At 41.3% G+C, this 15,379-nt stretch overlaps 2 protein-coding genes across 2 annotated transcripts in view; one reads left to right on the forward strand and one right to left on the reverse strand.

The window, feature by feature from the left end:
• zdhhc17 (zinc finger DHHC-type palmitoyltransferase 17) lies at window positions 1–14,552 on the forward strand. Its single transcript, XM_061762803.1, has 17 exons — window positions 1–145; window positions 2,857–2,960; window positions 3,038–3,160; window positions 3,229–3,306; window positions 3,554–3,698; window positions 4,555–4,619; window positions 5,141–5,303; window positions 5,377–5,502; window positions 5,973–6,115; window positions 6,355–6,455; window positions 9,091–9,215; window positions 10,019–10,081; window positions 10,160–10,253; window positions 11,055–11,138; window positions 11,832–11,989; window positions 12,066–12,160; window positions 13,091–14,552. The coding sequence occupies exons 1-17, from the start codon at window positions 83–85 to the stop codon at window positions 13,227–13,229; spliced, it is 1,869 nt and encodes a 622-aa protein (XP_061618787.1). The 5' UTR covers window positions 1–82; the 3' UTR covers window positions 13,230–14,552.
• csrp2 (cysteine and glycine-rich protein 2) overlaps window positions 14,549–15,379 on the reverse strand; it is a 7,943-nt gene continuing 7,112 nt past the window's right edge. Inside the window, exon 6 of the mRNA XM_061762804.1 lies at window positions 14,549–14,706. Coding sequence (XP_061618788.1) covers window positions 14,630–14,706 — 77 coding nt within the window. The 3' untranslated portion in view covers window positions 14,549–14,629. The remainder of the gene's footprint in view (window positions 14,707–15,379) is intronic.

Below are 15,379 nucleotides of genomic sequence, written 5' to 3' on the forward strand. Positions count from 1 at the left end.
TACGCCCTCCTCGCGCCCCCCGGCGGATGCCCCTTTCGCAGCCTCCCGTTTCCCACAATGCTCTGCGGACATCACCACCAAGATGGCCGACGTCATGGAGGAGTATGAGAAAGAAGCTGGTTGCGTCCCTATTCTGCATCCAGAGGTACGTTTCGTGCACTTCTCACCCGGGCACGTACGCATAAACAGACCTTAAACACAATCTTTGGCTTCGGTGTGCATGTTCTTTGTATTTCATCGTGTTTCCCCCCCCCAAGAGCCGATGCCCCCTGCATAACCACTAGTGGGGGGGATGTCAGGCTGCTAACGATGCTAAATGCGCTAACGGTCGCCCCCCACAATTGCTCCTGCTGCATTGCTAGTGCACACACACGCACAACGTATGTCCGTGTTAATTTCATGCAAAAGTCGCTTTTTTCCACCATGATTGCCAAACGCTCGGCCGCTATCGCTTATTCTATGCGGTGCGTTTAAGTGTCGTTGCGCGACAGGAAAATTGTTAATCCTCAATCAAGCGTCATGTTGCTCGGGAACTACATTGACAGGGTCTAGCTGTTAGAAATGTGTGTCAAACGTCAAAAATGCTACCCTGTATTACAGAAGGTGTGCCTAATGTAGAATTAGTAACATTATTATTTTGCAAGGTGTGTGGTCCAATAACCCATTTGCACTTAAACGCATCATTCCCTTCATCACTGTCTCATTTCAAATATGCTAATTGCTTCTCATTTCGACTTCAAAATCTTATATTTCTATGACAAAAACACAATATTTGTGTTGTTTACTGGTGTGTGGGGAGCTTATTAAGTAACTTTGGTTAATACTAAAGATGTTAGCGGCCCAATTGTAAAAGGTAATAAATCTGTTTCGAGAATTGCATAATTACTTCCTATTTGCGGCAGGTCGACCCAGAGAAATGCAATTGTGCACCCAGGCCGAATATGCATGTGTGTTTACACCTTCTTTGGGCTATATTAGAGAAGATTCTGACTTCAATGCTATACCTGCTTAAAGTACCTCAATACGGAAACAATACCACATAACTTGTCTCCCTTCAAGGTACCAAAGCACTTTAACACTGTCTCCTCATTCACCGACTAATTTACTTTATTTCTCCTGATACCAAGCAAATCGACAAGATTTTTGCCCCAGGGGAGTTGGCCAAATGTCCAGAGACGATCCCCTCACATAGCATGTAACTACCCCAAACCCAAAACAATATCGTTCTAAAATGGATCATATTTATAGTGAAGAACACTTCATTATGATCAGGTAAAGAATAATGAGGCTTATTGTGCTTATCGCTGCAGTGACAAATGCCTTTTTACATGGCGGGGCGGGGGAGACCACGGCGGTGGCGGATCCGGTTGACAAGGTATCCCTGTGGGGGGGAAAGTGATTTAACATCTGTTGTCTGTCAAAGTTATTTATTGTGTAGATTAAAGAATATATGTCTGCAATTATTGTTATATTATCTCTGCCTTTGTGTTTTAATATAAAGTTTTGAGTACTGCAATGTTAATGCTAGTTTCGTTAGTCCATCTAGGGTGTTTCCCATTATGTTAGCATTAAGCTAGCAGGCTTTCGTAAGGGAAAGTTAGGTTGAATACTCAATTTCTAATTCGCTTTAACGTCAAACTTTAACTAGGCGTGGCAATAATCACCTTAAAACAATCCCCTGACCTCTTTTTCTTTTTTTTTGAAGTTCACCCCTCCCATCAAGCGCTCGTCTCTCAAATGTTTACTCACGTATGACAGCAAAAGAGATCGGAAAATGTTGTATCTCGAAAACACCGCAAATTGGGTCACCTGAGGTACCACTGTACCCAACACATTTGTGTATTTTGAGTATCATTGAGTATTCGTGGCTGTTAATATTTTGTATTAATCTGTGAGCCACTGTGTATGATACAGACCATTAGCCTACATTCACAGCATGGCAGATTGTACTTGTGCGATCAAACTGTTGTCTGTGGTCAAATAGCTGCACAGTATTCTGTTTGTGAGCAGCACGCAGCTTGCGTTTTCTGGGCCATCCATGCTAATTGTGGGTTATGCCGCATTACCGCGGAGGCTAATTGAATGTGAGCTGTAGCGCAGATTCTGCGTCGCACATGTGACACATTAGATTTTCCAACGCGGGACAATATCAGCCGATTTGTCCCGTTATACTGCTGCATTCCCCCCTTGTTTATAGAAACTCTGCGGGTGCACTTTTCAGGTAGTTTTGATATCTTTTCCTCTCACAGCCGAATGATGATCATATTTTGATTTTTTTTCATTGGAACCTCAGTAGCCCTATAACCTTCCATAGTCATAACTTAAAGCCTCTTTTACGCAGCGATTGGATTAATCGGTACAATCGATCACTCAGCCCCAAGTCCACGTATGTGTTACCTAGCCTTTACACAGCAGTGCAACCTTGTTAGTAGCAAAGACAACATTGAAAGACCTTAACGACCCTGTAAAGTGAATTCAAGGCTTTGTTTCTTAATACGGTACATTATACATGTTTGAAGATAATTGCTGAAAATGTGCAAAGACTGAGAACTATGGAGTACTCAGTTGTGGAGATATAGCGGTAAACTCTCATTTCATTTTTTTCTGATTTTTTTTTTTTTTTGGGGTTGTGGCTAAAACTGTGTATATATATATATATATATATATATATATATATATATATTTTTTTTTAATCAGTCAAATTAGGCAGGGTTCTTAACAACGCTCTTTTCTCTTTACAGGGACATTAAGTTTTTTGACTTCCTTTAGGTCCAAGAGCCAAGAATGCACCTGCTAATGAGGCATTACCACAAAAACCTTGGAGATAACTTGACCTTGTTCTCTGGTGCTCTTTAGGAAATCAAGCCTCAGAGCCACTTCAACCACGGCTACAGCGAGAACGTCAGCCGCAAGAACCACGTGGATGACTACAGCACATGGGACATCGTGAAAGCTACACAGTGAGTGCAAAAAAAAAAAATCAGATCGGGAATTGATTTGCAATTCACACTTAAACTAATTTGTCTCCTACTCGAAGGTACGGAATCTTCGAGCGATGCAGGGAGCTGGTGGAGGCCGGGTTCGACGTCCGGCAGCCGGACAAAGAAAACGTGACGCTCCTTCACTGGGCTGCCATCAACAACAGGGTAGACTTGGTCAAGTGAGTCTTCCTCTTCTTCTGTTGTTATTTCTAATAATAGCATAGACGCTAATAATACTTTACCGCAGGTACTATATATCAAAGGGGGCCATAGTGGACCAGCTTGGCGGAGACCTCAACTCCACACCGCTGCACTGGGCCACCAGGTACATTCCACAACCGTTTTGTGGTAAACGTGAAGTGGCTTTGCTCCTGAATTATTGATTATAATATATATATAAATTATATAGCCTGTCCTCCGCCTTCCATTGACCCCCCCCCCATAGTCTTCTTTTTTCTCTCTATGACTGCAGATCAAATTATTTGTTATTGCCGATATTAAAAGATTACTCAGCATCCAAATGTCACGTTTCTGTAACTGTTGTGAAATACAATTATCCCCCCCCCCCCCAGACAAGGCCACCTATCCATGGTGGTGCAGCTCATGAAATACGGCGCTGACCCATCCTTGATCGACGGCGAGGGATGCAGCTGCGTCCACCTGGCCGCCCAGTTCGGCCACACCTCGATCGTCGCCTACCTAATCGCCAAGGGACAGGTCAGATGTGGATATTATTATTTATCCTCCCATATTCTAAAAACATGCATGCAGGTCCATTGAATACTGTAAATCAGTGAACCTCAAAGTGTGGGGCTTCTCTAGTGGTACATAAAAGAATTACGACCTATAGTAAGTACAGGTACATTTATTTTAGTACTCTTACTTTATATAGATTCAGTAAACATTTGGGAAAATACTTTTCAGAAGGCAAATTCCTGCCTAATTTCTCAATAAAACATCATTTCCGTTGTTTCACGATTGTTTGTTACATAATATTCCCGTTTCTAGAGATGGAGAATTTTGGGTTTTCATTTGCTTTTTATTATGATCATCAAAATTATTCATACGTATTTTTAAAAAAGAATGAACTATTTAACTCTGTGTGTAGTGCATCTCGATAATAAGAATCCCACTTTTTGAATTGAACTACCTCATTAAATTAAGCTTTTGACACCATTCTAATTATAATTTACAGTACAGTTTAGTTGTATTTGACTTAAATGCAATACATTTGCATTTCACATGTATTTAAACATTTATTTTGGTGTAGTTACCTTCTATTTGCAATAAATGTTAACATGTCCATAGGTTTGAATGTGAGTGGTTGTTTGTCGATTGGCTGGCGACCAGTCCAGGGTGAACCCCGCCTCTCATCCAAAGTCAGCTGGGATAGGCACCTGCTCACCCAGCGACCCGAATGAGGAAAATAGCTTTAGAAAATTGATTCATGGATGAACTTTCAACTTGGGTTGGGCCACTGTTGTCCACCGGAGGGAGACATTTCATTCCCTTCATCATCTCATTTGCTTATTCAGCATTTCCCCCTCCTCTTCTTGTGTTGCATGCATGACAGGATGTGGACATGATGGACCAGAATGGAATGACTCCCCTCATGTGGGCGGCGTACAGGACGCACAGGTGCGTAAACAAGCACGTAGCGTTATCGGGTATGCTCTGCTGCTGGTGATGGTGAATGTTGCCGACGACAAACACAGGGGAAATAAACCCATCTCTAGCTACCACGCCAGTTGTAACTTTGAAATGTCCTAATTAAAGTATTTATTGGTCATAAATATAAAACAATCAAATGAAAAACATTAAGTACCGCTGTAGTTGAGCATGCATTCTTGTGGCGTGTGATGGTGTAATCTTACGCCGCGCTGTAGTCTCCCAATGCAACGCTAATAAATATTTCATATTTACAGTAATTATTTGTATGAAAGACGCTTCAAGGCCATACACACAAAACGATCAAATAAAAAAAATGGTAAATATGGTGGTAACTGAGGATGTGTCATGTGACGACTTACGGCGCTGCACAAACTAGTTCCTTGCGCACGTATCGTAACCTCAAAAGCACGTCTGTCAATACTGTCGTACAACTGAGAACCCCCATTGTGGCTGATTAGCATATCCTTCATTGTCACGTTTTGCTCCAGTGTGGACCCCACCCGGCTGCTGCTCACTTTCAACGTGTCCGTGAACCTGGGCGACAAGTACCACAAGAACACGGCGCTGCACTGGGCCGTGCTGGCCGGCAACACCACCGTCATCAGCCTGCTGCTGGACGCCAACGCCAACGTCGACGCGCAAAACATCAAGGTACTAAAATGAGCCTGCGCAACTCGCTTTCAGTGGTCACGCTCACTTTACATGTTTCATCCGTATGTTTAAGGGTGAAACGCCGCTTGATCTCGCCAAGCAAAGGAAGAACGTGTGGATGATCAATCACTTACAGGAAGCGCGGCAAGCGAAAGGTTATGACAGCCCGTCCTACTTGAAGAGACTCAAGGTGGACAAGGTGGGGGGATACTGCATGCTGATGAAAATTCTTCATAAAAGTGTCAGTCATGAGTTAAATTTCATGATGTTAGTCTGACAGGAAGGAGCTCTGAACTAACGGCTTATGTTTTACAAGACAGTGCTTGGACCTTAAGGGAAGACTACAGGAAGCTTAGTCACGATATATTATGCTGTAAGTGTAATATAGTTTCATAAGTCAAAGGAAATTTCGGTTATACAGCAGCACATAAGAATGTTGATGTATTTACATCGCCAGGCAGAGCAGAATGAGAACATCCGTGTATGATGCACTTGTACATGAATAATTGACACCACACATGTGGATGTAAATGGCAGACTATATGAATGAAGAGAGAATAGTCAGGAATATTGTACATGTATCAATATACATGTACTCAACACCTGCGACAACGACTGAACAAAACAATTTGTGTAATTTGTTTGCATTGGTTTGTCCTCGGCCTGCAGGAGGTAAGGCAGAAGGTGATGTTGGGAACGCCCTTCCTGGTCATCTGGCTGGTGGGCTTCATCGCCGACCTGGACATCGACTCCTGGCTTATCAAGGGCCTCATGTACGTGGGCGTCTGGGTGGCCGTGCAGTTCCTCTCCAAGTAAGTCAGGAAGGGATGTCGGCGGATTTCACACTTGATGGGTGAGCAGGCACTCCAGAGATCCAACAATTTGTATCCAAGCAATTTAGCAATTCATTTTCCCCTTTAAAGATGTATTCATTGTACTAAAAAGAGGAGCTTCCATAATGAGACCCCTTTAAAGCATATGTCATCGCACATGGGCAAATTAGACTGAAACGGACATCTCATCCCTAATCTCTCCCGCCTTTTCCTTCCAGGGCTTTCTTTGACCACTCCATGCACAGCGCTCTCCCTCTGGGAATCTACCTGGCCACCAAGTTTTGGATGTATACAACTTGGTTCTACTGGTTCTGGAATGATATCCTTTTGGGATTTGTCTTTTTCCCATTGTGTCGAAAACACTGTTGGTTGCTCTTCGCCTGGTATTAAACACAGCATTATTCAACATTAAATAGTACTTTATGCAATTACGAGAACTAAGCTAACCTGCACCAACCTGTCATAGTGACAGATGGCCTCTAATGTCCACCAGATGGCAGTTCACTTGGGTGTAGAGCACAGTCTAATTATTGGGGAGGAATTAGTTGGAAGCTTGTTCACCCTTCCAGTAAGTCTGGCATAAACAGGGAGGTTGTAAAAGAGAGCAGTTTTACTGCTTTTTGTTTTATTTAGGCAGAACACAAACAATTATGAGCTGGCAGGGCTGTGGGCTGAGTTTTAATCTATTAATCTTAAAAGAGCCAATAAGCCAAACTTTAATCAGGATGGATGGCAGAGCGGAGTGTCCAATAAATGTGCGGGCAAATTAACTTGTGAGCCAGTGTTCAGTGTTTTTCGATTTATGGACAGAGATTTGGAGTGGAACAGCAGCTGGGCGAAATCCAACAGAGAGAGCGAGAATCTGGCTGTTGATTCCTTTTTTTTTTTTTTTTTTTTTCTTTCTGCTCACGGAAGAATTGCCTTTCTGTTTGGAAGCTGCTAATTGGAGGAGAGGAGGGGAAGGCATTGAATCATATGCCTCATTGCTGCACTAATAGGGAGGGCGAGTACAGATGTCTTTGACCCGAGCTTGATGTAATGAGGCACATTGGGTGTCTTCATTTCAAAATTGTACGCTATGGTTCTGATTTATCAGTTAGAGCAGGGGTGGGTTAACTTTATTTGATTTATTTGAACTATTTGTTTTCATTGTTTTGGGGTGTCATTTATTTTCCAATCTTTAAAATAGAGTAAATGATATATTGTAAATAAAAGTAAAGATGAAAACATTTAGTTTATTACTTAATTGAATTGCACTAAAAAGTTGTGTAATATCTTTCAAAGGAATAATAACTGTACAATACATTAATTGATTTTTTAACATTTTTCATATTTTTTGCATTGGTTCTAATAAATAAATTAACTGATTTACTGTAAATTATTACAACTAAAATGATTATATATACATTTATGATTAGTAAGAAGCATTTGTTAATACAATGTATGATTAATATAAATTATTTTAAAATGAGAATAGTTTTTCATACACAAACCTTTTACATAAACATTTAACATGAATTTATTTGTGAATATTTTTGTTTTAATATTGTTTTTAAATTTGCTATTGTCGAAGAGATGAGTTTGCACCTTATATTAGTTACATGTTGGAAATATTGAAAAATGATTATTGAGATGGTTGAATTTACCAATTTTAGGGGGGGGAATGACTACATTAATACAAGGACGATTGCGGGACTCTTGATCGATGCAAATGCTTGGTGTGCCAGACTAAATATTGGAGCTGGCCATACTTTGTCACACCACTGTGTTAAAGTGATGTCTTGGAATTTGATTGATAGCAACATAGTACATTACCAATTCATACTTTGACCGTTGGCACGTTCCCTGTTGTTTGCGGTTTTCCGCATTGTTATAATGCGTTTGTAGTCGTTCTTCTCCCCTCACAATTAGAGGACATGCAATTTCATGTTTCATTCGCTCTTGTTCCTCGCCGCTGTACGTATGGAGGATTACGTTGCGTTCCGGAATCCCGGGGAGTTTGAAATTTGCCCACCTCCATTGAAGTGCCAACTTGAAATGTGACGTCATACATTAATGGTGAATATGGCATGTTTTTTGTTCACTTTTCGGCTGGAATGCTTTGCTGTCGGACCTTGGAGGTTCCATGTGGCAAATTATCAACTTATTTTTACACGTTTCCTTTGTAATTGGCCTTAAAATATCCAACCGGTACTGAATAAGCGGTATATAGATGATGGATGCGTATATGGATATTCCAGAGTCTTGTTTCAAATCACGTGTAGCATTAAGGGCAGCAGGCGGAGTCACTCAATCTGTTTAGCTTGTCATGTCTGGGTAAGAAAAGAAAAAAAAAAAGAAAAATCGATATGGTTTTCTACATTTGTGATGCAAATGTTCATGCACTTTATACATTTTAAACAAAAAGTCTTACAGCTGATGCCCATCCCTAACATTTTGTCTCTCATAAGCAATTGGAGGCTGCATTTCTACTACTCTACTACTCTGACCGACTCCCCTCTTTTCGCCAAGTCACCCATTCCTTTCCTTCCATTTTAGACTGTGGCTGCCTTCTTCCTCCAGGGCTTCAGCTGACTCATTCCCACCTGCTTGACTGACTGTGCTGCTAATCAGGAACATTCTTTTTGCTGACAGGTCCACAACTTTTTTTTTACTACTCCTTCATCGTACTTACAACTCAACAGTGTTTCTAGAACATTCAGCTAATTTACTTATTTGGGTCTGACATGGCTATTCCTGGTCTGGTATTGATTCTCAATATGTATTCTTCTCTGAATATATAGGCACAGCTTTTTTTGAATTTGCTGTAAAACTACTGATCATTTCACGTGTGCCGACCTTGTTCAGTTTAAAGTGGGTTTCCTTTTTATTGCTTTTATATAAGGCATTATACTGTAGGCTTTATCGAGTATGACACGTGAGTGGCAGCTGTGTTCCTTAACCTCGCCGCGCACATCTCCCATTCGCCACGGTCCACTTGCCATTCCTCGTAAACACGCTGGCTCTGTTCTACAACTTTGGCAAATCGTGGAAATCGGACCCGGGGATCATCAAGGCCTCGGAGGAACAGAAGAAAAAGGTAAAATCATCACTTTTTGGGCTGGGTGGTGATGTCCTAATTGAAACTTTCTAGCGGTCACATTCCGATTTGGGTCGTTTTGAATACAGACAAATGCCACATGGCAGCCGACTCTCATAGCGGCAGCCCCTGTTTGTTTTGCGTCATTATTGGACTATAAAGCACACCGAAAGGGGCCCAGATCCCCCATCCTGTGATTGATGAGTGTGCTAAATATATCCCGCATTGTTGAGAGCTTCAAAGCTTTTGCCCTTCCTCGTAAAGGAACCCTTTCCACCCCTCCTTGTTTTCCCGTAAAAGCAAACCTAGAAGGGAAAGGATTTTCAATCTTTGTCTAGGATTTTTTCGTTTTTGCGACCGGGTCTGAATCATTTGATTTTGAGTATCTGCCAATACAGAGTCCCCATCCGACTCGGCCATGCATTAAAAAGAAAAAAAGAGGGCATCCAAATTGTCTCTTAACTGTTTATAATTTTTATTTATATGAATAAAAGTATCCCAACATCATACCTTTTTCATGTGGCCTGAAGTCTCGTGCAGCAGTGGCTGAAACCAAACCAAATAATTTTTTTTTTATAGCATATAAGTGGTGCAGCACAAAATAAGGATGCAAATGAATACATTTGCATTTTACGTAAAAAAAAAACAAAAAAAACAACTAAAAATAAAATATCCAATTCCAATTAGTAAGAAAATTCAGATTTTAAATGGTCATTGAATCAAATTTGGCTGTGTCACGATATGTGTGTACCCCGCTTTAGTTGTTTACTAATCTTTCTGATCTGGTATATGCCCTCATCCAGACTATTGTGGAGCTGGCAGAGACCGGCAGCCTGGATCTCAGCATCTTCTGCAGCACATGCTTGGTAAGCCAGGGTCACTTCCATTCTCAAGGATGAATACAACTGTTACAGCACCTCTTATATTAATTTCTCCCTGTGTAGATACGGAAGCCTATCAGGTCCAAACACTGCGCTGTGTGCAACCGCTGCATCGCCAAGTTCGACCACCACTGCCCTTGGGTGGGCAACTGCGTGGGTATGTCGAAGCGTGCCTTCGACACGCTGCGTGGATCGCATTACACTTGGGTTGAGAAATGAGGGGGGAGAAGACAGTGGAGCCTTAAATTAGGGGAAAACGGTTGGAACGAGGGGGTGGGGGAAGCGAGGAGCACCAAGATGGGGCCGATGAAGCTTTTAGAGCGAGGAAACAGATCACACGCCTGCTGAAATGTTTCCAGGTAGAAAAGGAAATATGACCAGTGATGATGGAAAAGAAAGACTTTTAATCATTGCACTTTGTTTTAACATGCTACATGCGCAAACAAAGTCACATCATACCAGACAGGAGTGGTACAGTAGTGTATGATGATGACAGCGAGCAAAAAAAACAGCTTTGAATCCTCTTTGAATCGATCTGTGATGGGGGGGGGGAACAGTAAAATTATCATGACTTATAGAACTGAATAAAGACCTTAACACTGGCTAATGCAAATGCAGAGTCAAAGCTCTTGTTACCATGACGACTAGGGGCAGAACGAGAGTGTCATCATAGTTGGCCCCACAGTAGAGGGAGGTGGGGTGAGCAGTGGCTCTTTTGCATGAGACAGGACCGCTCTCTGAAAACAGGCTAATTTCAAAGACGCCATTAAAGAGGCTGTAATTCTTAATCCATAGGGTATTTGTTGCAGTTAACTGTGATTCAGCAGAACACACACAAGGATCCTATCATTCTTAACTCGAGCCACTTTTCCCCATTGTCGTTTCAACTCAAGCTGTTCTTTTTCCAAACAAAAGCACAAAAGCAGGAAGTGACATTTGTTTTGTTTTTGGGCTACAGGAAGCGGGAACCACCGCTACTTCATGGGTTACCTGTTCTTCCTGCTGTGCATGATCTGCTGGATGATATACGGCTGCATCTCCTGTGAGTGCTTCCACCTGGTTGTCCTAATAAAGCTACGCTACTGCCCAAAAAGTTTGGGATATTGTTTTTTGAGGTGAAATTGCAGGATGAACCTTTAATGCGCAATATTCCTTCCAGGTGAGCCTAATTTGACCTTCTCTAAACTTGTCACTACATTTTGTACAACGTGCTGCTCTTTAATGGGAAAATGCACGACAGGTGTTTGCGCTTAAAGTTTAAGTTAGCACTGAAAACAGAGACTGGTATTGTGTTTAAATTGATCTATTTACTTTGGTCTGTAACAACACAGACAAAAAATAATACGCAAAACATCAACACCATGCATCTAGCATGTACATAATCATGGACCCATGTTACATAAACAACTGTATGCAGGAGTTGAATTATTCAACACAAACAAGCCACTTTCTCATGAAGCTCATCAATAGTATTTACTAGCATAGGATATCTCACATGGGCATAACAAATATGCGCACTATCACTTAACACAAATGGGTAAATCCTTAAACGGACTTTATGGCATTTACACACTAAATTGTTGGTTTTTAGAGGGAAATTGGAACAGACCATTACGGCACGGGCTATTAGTTCCTGCATTGGAAGAGAAGCAAAACAAATACAGTACTGTGATTGGACTGTGGTGTGTATTTGAAGTCACTTCCTTCCCATTCTAACACCGTCTATCTGCCGCAGACTGGAGGATCCACTGCGCCACCACTTACGCCAAGGACGGCTTCTGGCTCTACCTGACCCAGATCGCTGCATGCTCGCCGTGGATGTTCTGGATGTTCCTCAACAGCATCTTCCACTTCATGTGGGTGGCCGTGCTCATCATGTGTCAGCTCTACCAGGTCCGGACACTTCAATATATTTCACCTAATTCACCATAAATCCGGCTTGGTGACTTTACGATTTTCCCCACACCAGATCGCCGCTCTAGGAATCACCACCAATGAGAGGATGAACGCACGGAGGTACAAGCACTTTAAAGTCACGGCCACGTCTATCGAAAGCCCCTTCAAGTAAGTATTAAAGGATCTGGTCTTTTCACCATACATTTAATCTTGTACAGCTGCAGTCCTGTGGACTGTCATTACTTGTAATTTTAGAGGTGGTTAATTTATAACCCGAGCAAGCCCAAGCCAAGCACTACAGACAAGGATTGATGTGCGCCACTGCGATTTTACCATGTGACTTCACTGTGGTTGCTCTAAGTGCATGTTCGGCCACTTTTTAAGTAAGCCACTCAAAATGTAAACATGCCCCGCCAAGAAATTGCATTTCGGTTTGTCTGGGGGAGGGGGAAAAAAACGTAATACATTTGACATTAAATATTGCTGGAATAAATAATTAAAGTGTAGTAAAAAGCTGTAATGTTGCTACAAAAAAGTCATACTATTATTAGAGAGAATTGTATTATTGTTGTAATGACACAATAATTCTTTTTTACAGTCAAAATGTGAGAAAAATGGCAAGAAACAAAGTTGTAATCATACAAAAAAGTCAGAAATGTTCACTAAAATGAATTGGTAACGATACCTGAGAGAGACCTAATAAAAAATATATTTTTTTTGTCATATAGTTGTAACCCTTCCAAAGCGCTGTAAACACATTTAAGCTTATGAAAACACACTTTTTAAAGTATGTCTTAGTTCTCACTCTTTTCACTCGCTATATTCTCCAAATAAGAGACAAAGTGTGCTTGCTTCTATGTATTTATTTGACATTCCCAGTTGAAGTTTGCTGTAAAGCCGACACAAAATACAGAAAAGAATTCAACATTGTACAGCGGTACCCTTGACTTACAAGCGCACCAACGTCTGAGTTTTTGGAATCACGAGCTATCACTGTCGATTTTTGTGCACGCCAAAAGTTGAAATACGCAGCTTGAGTGAAGTGACAGCAAAAGTCGCCAATGCTCTTTCAGCCATTTATTGTGCTCTTCCCCTCAGCCACGGTTGCATCCGCAACCTCATCGACTTCTTCGAGGTCCGCTGCTGCGGCCTGATCCGGCCCGTGGTGGTGGACTGGACCACGCAGTACACAATAGACTACGACCAGACGTCAGGCTCTGGCTACCAGCTCGTGTAAAAAGAGGAGTGTGAAGAAAGAAGGGGGAGGGGAGGGGGGTCCTCGTTTGTCGGACTGTCACGCAAAACATCGGGACAGGATTAGCATGCTGGTAGGGGGCAACCCCCCACTCCCCCCCTTGTCACCACTATTAGAGGGAGATGGACAACAAAACAAAATCACAAAATCGAAGCACCTCTGTTACTAGTAGAGATGCAGTTGCAGTATCCCCTCCTCACTTTGTTCTTTTATTTACAGATAAGGGAATGTCTTTTTATCATGAGTTCTGGGCTGGCAAATATTCGAACAACAACAACAACAAATCAAATGTGACACAGGTATATTTATTTTAAACATATTTATCGATGAAATGCTCCATCATTTTTTTGACATTTTTTTAGCGGAGTAGGCTTTTTATATTCAGAGTATACCTGTAGCTGTCGGATGGGATGGATGGTGTATTTATTATGGATAGGACAGGAAGGTTCATTCCATGTTTGTATCAAAAAGCTGTAAAGTCTTATGTATGTTTTTTTTGTTTTTGTTTTTGTCTGCCTACAAAATTGCACTGATTTATTTTGTCTCGGCTGATGCTCAACAAAAGGGCCCAGCAGCACCTTTTTCCCATTGTTTACTTTTCCTGTATGTGTACATAAAGAATCTGGAACTCCCATTTTTCTTTGAATTTGTCAGTGTACTTTTTAAATTCAGTTTGAGGGGGACTACATGACAAGGACATGAAGTGATTGTAGCTTTTAGTGATGTCCAACACTGGTGTCCCACACTTGCATGTATGATGCCCCCTGGCCCACTGTATATAATCAATGTTACGTACTGGCAAGTGCATTCTGTTCCATTTGTTTTAATAACCCTTAAATCCAGTGTCTAGTGAACCCCTTAACTGTGTATTATATACCATGCTTGTGGACTGTTCTCATCCATTTTTGTTTTGTATTATTTTTAAATGTCATATATGGCCGGGTTTGTTATACCACTGGATGTACAAATTGTAAAGCAAAGACAATAGATGACTTTTTTTTTTTGTTCTTTTTTTCTAAAAGCAGAGATGTGATCATGCAAGACATTTTTCAAAGGGCCTGGTATTTTTTCGCCTGTCGACACACAAAAAGCAACCCCCGGGTTCACGAGTTCTACCAACGAAAAAGTCAGTTGTGTTCTGGGAATATTCACTATATATAAAAACATACACAGGAAAACAAGACGGTATCATTTCCAGTGCCTCTCTCTCTCTGCCCACATCACTTTAACTCTGCTTCAGATGTACAACATACGGGCATGGTTCAGTTTTAATGGCTTTAATAATAAAATACAGTCAAATGTGAACTTTTATGTGAGGGGTTTATTGTTTTATTTGAGAAGTCTTAAAAGCAAACAAGCGGTGAGTACTGGTGGCCGTGTTGTCACTCTGCGTGGACCAGGGCGCCCGCTCCTTGGCCGAAGCCAAATCCTTTCGGCCCGAAGTTCTTGGCGTAACAAGCTGTGGAGACCAAGAACAAGACATGAATACAAGATATTAACATGATCCAACCAATGAGTGAATTTAAGCAGGGATATAATGTGGAAAATTAAACTTTCACACTTTCAATTACTTTATTGAACAAACGGTAAGGAAATACGTAACAAGCACATTCATACACGAGCTACTGATAAACTCCTTTGTGACATCCATGCCACTCGTCATGCGAGGCCCTAAATTTTAAAGCCATACACAGTCAAATATTACAGTATATGGTGAGGCTGGTATCCCAAAGTGAACAAAAACAATACCTGCACCTCATGCACATTGTTTAATAATGCAAAATGCCCGCCCCCCCTTTTTTTTTTAAATTCGATTAATCGATTCGAAAAATAGTTGATAGCTGCAGCTTGAGTGGAGTCAAAAAAATAATCCCAATTTATCAAAATTCGCTCACTTACACATGTTCAGGAATTTGCAGATGAAAGATTTACCTAAATACTTTCACATAACAGAAATGTGATGACAACTGTAAACCAGGAAATGGAAGTTCATGCAAAGAAAGTTCCATTTCTAAAACTGGAACAAATTTGCAAATTTGGTCAAAAATGAGTTCTGCTAATTAACATAATAACCTAACCATCGGTTTTTCTACCCATGACTTGATAGCTAGCCTGGGTGAAGATCCAGAGCC

This window comes from Phyllopteryx taeniolatus, chromosome 22, assembly GCF_024500385.1.
Source record: "Phyllopteryx taeniolatus isolate TA_2022b chromosome 22, UOR_Ptae_1.2, whole genome shotgun sequence".
Classification (NCBI taxonomy): Eukaryota; Metazoa; Chordata; class Actinopteri; order Syngnathiformes; family Syngnathidae; genus Phyllopteryx; species Phyllopteryx taeniolatus.

What these genes read in the sequence shown, in the direction of transcription:
- zdhhc17 (XM_061762803.1), top strand. Translation starts at nt 83, where the DNA reads ATGGCCGACGTCATGGAGGAGTATGAGAAAGAAGCTGGTTGCGTCCCT. An exon ending in TCGACGCGCAAAACATCAAG is followed by an intron (nt 5,304 to 5,376) that starts GTACTAAAATGA and finishes CGTATGTTTAAG; the next exon opens with GGTGAAACGCCGCTTGATCT. An exon ending in TCTATCGAAAGCCCCTTCAA is followed by an intron (nt 12,161 to 13,090) that starts GTAAGTATTAAA and finishes TCTTCCCCTCAG; the next exon opens with CCACGGTTGCATCCGCAACC.